The sequence below is a fragment of the Eleginops maclovinus genome, chromosome 19, assembly GCF_036324505.1.
Source record: "Eleginops maclovinus isolate JMC-PN-2008 ecotype Puerto Natales chromosome 19, JC_Emac_rtc_rv5, whole genome shotgun sequence".
Classification (NCBI taxonomy): domain Eukaryota; kingdom Metazoa; phylum Chordata; class Actinopteri; order Perciformes; family Eleginopidae; genus Eleginops; species Eleginops maclovinus.
The window spans coordinates 10220538-10228181 of NC_086367.1; the positions used below are offsets into that span (position 1 = coordinate 10220538).

At 41.1% G+C, this 7644-nt stretch overlaps 1 protein-coding gene across 1 annotated transcript; it reads left to right on the forward strand.

Annotated features, from left to right (window-relative positions):
- Positions 1–1434: 1434 nt before the first annotated feature.
- On the forward strand, positions 1435–6386 carry LOC134881974 (kelch repeat and BTB domain-containing protein 11). Its single transcript, XM_063909593.1, has 2 exons — positions 1435–1844; positions 2426–6386. Exon 2 carries the CDS (start codon positions 2518–2520, stop codon positions 4369–4371), a length of 1854 nt encoding a protein of 617 aa, XP_063765663.1. The 5' UTR covers positions 1435–1844; positions 2426–2517; the 3' UTR covers positions 4372–6386.
- The last annotated feature ends 1258 nt before the right edge of the window (positions 6387–7644 follow it).

Genomic DNA, 7644 nt, shown 5'->3' on the forward strand with positions numbered 1-7644 from the left:
CATGCTGCGACTAGCAATGCGCCTGAGGGGCCGCAGGAACTGAGCCTGATACGGCTCTTCCGGGATTTCACTGCTCATTTCTCCTCCAGGGTCAAGACTTTTTCTCTCTCTCAACGCCCACGCCCACAGTTGCACAACCATGTTTCACTACATTGTCAGTTCTAACAAAAATAGATAAGATGATCTCAGATTGGAGTTGTTCCCATGCTAGAATTTACAGCACCTTGGGCTTCTCCCAAATATTATCTTAGCTAATATTTTGGGTGGTAAGAATGCTGGTTTAAACCTGGGATAATATTTAACTTCTGTCACTGAGTACTGGCTTGCATGTATTAACTACTAAGTAAAACAACTCCTCAGTCTCGCTGTACTATTCAAGCTAATACCCGGTTATCAGTTTGTCTGCAACTGGAAGTCGTTTGTTTTCAATTCGACCCTGGTGTTTCCATGGAGACGGCTCATTTTGTGTATCAGTCCTTAGCAAGTCTTTGTTCTCAGAAATCTGGCATTATACCTTCCCAGCTGAATACCCTGTAATCTCTGATAGTGTGTGATGGCCTGGCAGTGGCTCCCCTCTATTTTTATATGTGAAGGACAGTTGTTATGACTCTCAGTCTCCACGGTGGAGAGCTTATGCACCCTGGATATAAAAAAAGGACTGCTGTGAGGTTGTGCTATTTCTAATCAGGCCTTTTTATGTGTTGAGTGCATTAGCCTTGTGTTCCTCTGTTATCACTGAAACACAAACATACCCAATTCCAAGGTTACTTTCACATTAGTTCTGCTTTTGTTACACACAAATGATGTATGCTCCATCTGTACTTTGACTGTATCTCTTGTAGGAGCTAATCAGAATAAGGTTGGATCATTTCCAAAAGGAAGGTGTGACTCATTTCCGGAGTATTGCTAGTCTTTGGCTTTAACATGCACTGCATTTACAATTACAATGAACTTTAGGGAATGATCATCTCCGTGCTTTAGATAAATGCACAAACAGGTGGAGTGTACTTTTATTGATTTTGTTTAGTGCTTGTGTAATATAAAATCAATGTAGGCGCTCAGAGTCTGGTGTGTAATTGTATTTGCATGTGCTGTATCACTGTGATTTTATTTATAGGATTATTCTAAACAAAGGATCCCACTTTTTGCAATTCACTTCGTTTTAGACACAACTTAAATCTTATTTCATTATATATTTGTGAAAGCAGGGCATGGGGGATTTCCTTAAAATTAAATCCCTTGACCCACCCACCCATCATGGTACCCAGCACATGGATGATGCGTAAAGGAATGGTGCATCTCTGGGATGGGTCTATGAACAGATGGAGCCTCGTGCTCCTGCTGTGGAGTGTAGGGTTAATACCGACTGGAGGGGGCGTGGTTTAGATCAACGATGACCGCCTCACTGTAGTCAACTGTACAAAATAAAAAAAGACAACAAAAATCCCAGTTTTAACATCTCTAGGAGACAGAGCATCTGCTGCCCACGCTGGACAGCTCCAGCTTCCTGCAGGAAAAAAGACGTTTCCACTTCCACGGGAGGAAATGAGTTGGCGATGCGCGGATCTGAAGGAGGTGCGACCTGAAAGCACTGTGTGATCGTCCCTCTGCCTGCCTCGCCCCCACCTCTGACTGAACCGATCCCGTGGAACAACCAGTTGAGAGGGTCGATGCATAAAATGTGAGCGGATGGGAAACACCAGCTGGATTTGTGGGTGAAGTAGAAACTCGTGCAGGAGGGGAACACAGCCTGGCTGCTTCATCAGGATTGCCTTACGTAACCGGTCTTTGTGCAGGGACTGGCAGGGAGACTGCTGGTGTTTTATCACGGCGAGGAAACGCAGGTAGGTCGCATAACACTCTTATAATCCTTATTTCTGGATATTAATTTGATTAGAACTACTGTACGTGTATGTTCCTTCTTGGTTTGACTAAATGAGCTGCTCTCAGCGTTCATCCTACAGTATGGGGCACGCGTTAGAGTTTGATGTGATTACAAACGCCCTTTTCCAGTCATATTAGAGATTAATTCCTCCATCAACTCAACACCGTTTGCGCATGCGCTCTAAATAACTCCAGATTACCACAAATAATGAACATGCAGGGTGATTATTGCAGTGGGTCAGGCAGTCTACAAGAAGCTGCATGTTGGGATTTCTTTGGTTTCTTTGTTAAACTCCACATTAAAGCAGCTGCAGTGTGTTGACTCAATTGATGACACATTATTACAGGACGGATTACACAGCATAGTTGGCAATGGCAGCACTACATCATTTTTTCCTTTAAATGTCAAGGTTTCCAAGGTTTTGTTATCAGAGAAAGGGCGCCCCTTAGGGAATAAATAAGTCTTTGCAGCTTTAAGACTCTTTTTTCCCGTCCTTTGTTGCATCTGGTTAAACTCCCTTCTTGTCTCCCCCCCATGTAGGTGAACAAAGAGGATTATAATCACAAATTTGTCTCCAACACATCCACACATCATGATCACGGAAAGCATCATCTCCTAGTGAGTACGTCAAGATGAACGAGGGTCTCAGGCAGGGAGGAGGGGCTATAACTGTGGAGGCGGATGTTATCCTCCACGCCATGAACCCTGACCTCGTCACACCTCCTGATAAAGATGTGGATTTATGTCAAAGTTACGTCGAAGGATTACTGCAGAATGACCAGGGTTTCAGCCCTTCTCCAGTGTCTGAGAAGGAATACCTGCTGGATGGAAGACCAATGGAGAATAACCGAAGCCAGAAAGGCAACGGCTCATACTTTTCCAGCGATGATCAGTTTCCCCTCTCCAATGATAAGGGAATAGTGCCACAAAATTGTACAAGCAATGAAACGCACAATGGCGCCAGAGCTAAAGTGTCTTACAGTACAGATTCTGCTATCCAAGCCAAACAGGAAACTGATTGGTCAGACCTTAAATCGAACTTTGAGGTCAGGGACAGCAGTCAGGAAGCTGAAAAAACTCAGCATCAGGAAGAAACTGATTTAGTCATCGAAGTTGGTGGGCAGAAGATCAACGCTCACAAATCTGTCCTGGCAGAGAAGAGTGACTACTTCAAAGCACGGCTGTCAAGGGACATCCTGAAAGTCAAGGGATTGAGTTACAAGACTTTGACGACATTAGTAGACTATGTGTACACTTCTCAGATGAATGTCTCCAAGGCCAATATTGTCGATGTCATCACAGGGGCTAAAATCCTCCAGATGCCCTGTGCCGTACAGGCCGCCATGGACTCCATGTCCGAACAAATCACTGCAGAGAACTGCTACGAGATCCTGAACATCGCCAAAAAGCAGAGGCTCAGCGAACTGAAGGAGACCGCCTACGGATTCATGAGCGACAACTTCCTCCAGGTCCTCAAAGACCCCTCTGTGTACGGTCGCCTGAATGGGTCTGAGCGAGATCTGATCCTGAAGAAGAGGTTGAATGGAAGGCAGACTCTGATGGTTGCAGAGATAAACGATGTGTTTGATCGCGTTGGGAGCCGCCCAGCGAGCCGGTGCAGCAGTCGACCGCAGAGCCCGTTGTCGGGTGGGTCTTTGGAGGACAACCATATGATTTACAACTTCAACGAAACAGCAAATGACTGGAGACCTTTAACTTCAATGCCTGAGGACATTAACACTAAAGGGTGCGGTATCTGCACCATGTACAACTACCTGTTTGTGGCCGGGGGGATAAAGGGCTACGGGGAGAAGGGCAAAGTTTCAGACAAGGTTTTCTGTTACAACCCCATAACCAACAACTGGGCTGAGATCAAACCTCTGACCCAAGCTCGCTCCCAACTAAAGCTTGTGTCAATGGATGGCTACTTGTACGCCATTGGAGGGGAATGTTTGTTTACAGTGGAAAAATATGACCCTCGCATGGACCGATGGACCTCTGTGGCCCCACTACCCAAAGGAGCCTTTGCAGTGGCCCACGAAGCCACAACCTGCGGCGGAGAACTTTACGTTTCAGGAGGCTCTCTGTTCTACCGCCTCCTGAAGTACGACACTAAGAGGGACGAGTGGCAGGAGTGCCCCTACAACAACAGCAGGAAGAAGTCCAGCGACATGGTGGCCTTCAAAAGCTTCATTTACCGATTTGATGTCAACCGCGAGCAGGGCATCACCGTGGTTAAGTACAACAGCATTGTGAAGATGTGGCACGATTGCGCATCACAGAAGCTCGGAAGTCATTTACCCTTCAGGTGTGCCGTGATCGGGAACTGCATCTACTGTGTGAACAAGAGCCAGACTCTACAGTTTGTAGTGGAGGAGGACAACGCCTTCTTTGTTGAGGAGATGCTCAGGGCGCCTCTGGAGGCAAAAGGCGTTCTTTTCCCTTTTGTTCTCACTTTGCCAGAAAAGCCCGAAAAAGTTACATAGTGTGTGTGATCAGAATAACTCAATACATGTGTCATAGCGAAACTGGAAAAAGCAGAAGACCTTATATAAACTCTTCAATGTCAGCTCTCTATCTTGGTGTCTCTTTGCCTGCTACCAATGGAATGTGTGTATTTGCATGGCAATTTAACGTGTCAGCAGGCCTTAAAAAGATTTTTTAAGTCAAGTGAATGAATGCAAAAGTATTTGTATCTGACTGTAGATTATGACATGATGACAGTGACTGTAGGCTCTTTTGTGTATTTCCCGTGTTCAGTGTGGTTTGGTGCACTTTTATAGTTAGGATAGATTTTATTTAGAACATATTAACTAGTTGGCTGGTGACTTTGGTGAGAAGTTGTATAAACAAAGAATGGAAAGTTGTAGTGCGCCTTATGAATGATGAAACACAGGTTCTATGCAAGTGAGAGAATATACATGTCTGCTGTAAGGCTATTTAATACTTACTGTTTAATGGGAATCTGACTTGGAAGGAAGTATTTATTCTTTCAACCAGGGCTGCAACGAATGATTGTTTTCATTATGTTGATTCATTGTTTGGTCAACATTATGTCAGATAGTAATACAAAATACAGTTAATTTTGAACACCCCAAGAAGATGCTGTCTTGTTTGATTCAACCAATAATCCACAGCCTAAAGAAGTTTGGTTGGTTGGTTTTATTTAAAAAAAAAAAATAGAATGATGAATGATCAGTATTTTGTGTTGATGGAGTAATCCACAAATTGTTGCAGCTCTACCTCTACCCGGTCTTCTCTGGCTTTAAATTATAACATGTGAATCAAGGTTAAATTATGATAAGTGAAGGGCATCATAATCATTATTATACCGCACAAATATTCAGTTTCTCTCCCCAAAAAGCTCAAAGCAACATTGTCAGAAATATTAAACAAGATGCTTTAGATTCTTTTTTTAAATAAATGATTGGAAATATAACCATTTCAATTTGAAAAGTACAAAAATAATGACTTTTAGATTTCGAAAATGCCATTTTGTATATAGTGCATACTCACGGGTATCACAGGTCCTACTTTTAGCACATTTGCCAAAGATAATGATTATGCCAGGCTAAATCTATCAAAACTGACTTCGGTGTGGATTCAATTCTTTATAAAAATGGTTCCACTGGTGTGGCCACAGTCGAGTTAAAAAACAAAAACAATAGTCAGTCGTGTAAGACGAGACGTGCTGCTAACAGGCACCTTCTGGGAAGGCGAGGGAAAGCAAGCCTTTCAGATTACACAAAGAGTCATCCCTTATCTTTTATTTTCTTTTATTTGCATAAGGAAACAGCAATCGAGCCAAGTTCATGTTCAGGCAGGTTTCTTCCCAAACTAAAGCAGGCCCACCATTTAGGTCAAAGGTTAAATCGGATACTGTTTCGCATTGCTACTACAGTGAACACTTCCATCCACAAACTAGTTATTCTTAACTAACTCTTTGCTGTTTGCATCAACTTAAGTTAACAGAAATGTTGCTCTAAATATCCTTTTTTAAAACATTTTACAAGTTTTTTTTCTTCTGCTGCAACAACACAGTGGGAGTTTTGTATGGAAGCTAATGCTGGTTTATCTTGGAACAAATTGCTTTTGATAACATTTGTAGGAATGTCTCCAGGCAGTCACTGTGATGAGGACGGAGTGGATGTGGTTTTTGATATTTTGCTGGCTGGCTATTGTGATTTTTTTACATGGATTTGCTGCTGTGATGGACTGTAAAGTAATGCAGTGCTAGGCTTCCTGTTCAAGGCATACGGAGTGGGCTAACAAAAGCTGTTGGATAATGTGTATCAGTCAGAACTAAGTGCTTCAAATAAAATATTTTGTGTCTGAAAATGATCTGGTTTTCTGAATGTGTCTTCAGCATGGTGCTGCTTTATTTGTGTCAGTCTGTCTTTCCTGAAACACAGCTGCCATCTAGTGGAGGCTGCCTGTAACAGCAGACAGTGATGCCGTGTGCCAATATGAGCTCATGTCCAATAAAACATTTAAGACCTCAGATGGCTGTATTTTCCTTGCTCATGAATGTATGTAATATTCATAGTGTTACTTCAAGGGAAATTGTATGATAGTAAGCTCTTTGAGTTTAAGTCAATGTATACAGAATTATGACAAATTCAGATTTTGAAAATAACGTTATTCCATCCCAGCCAGAGTGAATTTACACGATAAAGTCGCTCTTAACAGCAAGTCAATCACATGCTTCATCAATAGATTAAGAGTCAGTTACGAAAATGAATATAAATATAGTTCAATATGGATGCCTAATTCCAGCATATTCATTTTGTATGTGTTTTTTCCATATTATTATGATTCATCATCATCATCATCATTATATTTTTCTGCCTGTTCTGGGATTCATAATTATTAGATAGTATGAATACTGTCTCATACCCTTAAAAATACTGTGACCATTAAAAAAATAAAAAAACAGCAATAACAATAACAATAAGAACATAAAATAATAATATATGTGAAGTCAAAATTAAACACAATGTTATAAAATCAATAAGGATTGCAAAATAGAGGTTTGTTGTCTACGTTGTTTGATAGCTGTGTTAATGGCCGCAGTTTGCATTTTTTTACTCACAAAGACATAAACAGGCAGATGTTGCTATCTAAAACATTTTAGATGGTTTTAATTGAATTACAACGAGACTTAAAATGTGAACTTCTTGTACCCCTTCATCATTGAAAGGCTCAAGAGAGGACTGTATCTAATGAGAGAAATTGCAACTGTTGTAAACAGCGGCCTCTGTTGGATATTACAGGATAAATGCACATTAGATATTCCTTCATTTCATGATTCTCTTGGTGTCAGTTGCTTTAAATAAATATTTATTACGCAACCTGAAAGGGACCCCAAGCAGGAAACAACCAACTAGTATCCATAGTTAGATTTGTATTGGTTTAGTTTTGTGTGAAAAATAATGTGACATGATGAACAAATAGAGCTACTGCAGCACAGCACTGGCTCAATAATGTCATACAGGAGTGTCTGTAAACAAAAACAACTTTTATTGAACAGAGTAAGGGTGCCTTTTGATCATCATTAATTACACTTTCATTTGTAAAAAATAGTTATGTTTTAAGCAGCATTTTGAGATTCAATGAGATTTCCAAAGAAGAAATGCAATAGAAAAGTAAAAACCACAACAACCATTTATTCTGATTTGTCAAAAAAAAGTATTGAAATGTATACAAAAATAATTTGGGCAAGTTGTGTTTATAAAATGTGCAGTGACACTGCTCTGTTT

Excerpts from the sequence above, each read along its gene's own strand:
- LOC134881974 (XM_063909593.1), top strand. The coding sequence starts at position 2,518 with ATGAACGAGGGTCTCAGGCAGGGAGGAGGGGCTATAACTGTGGAGGCG.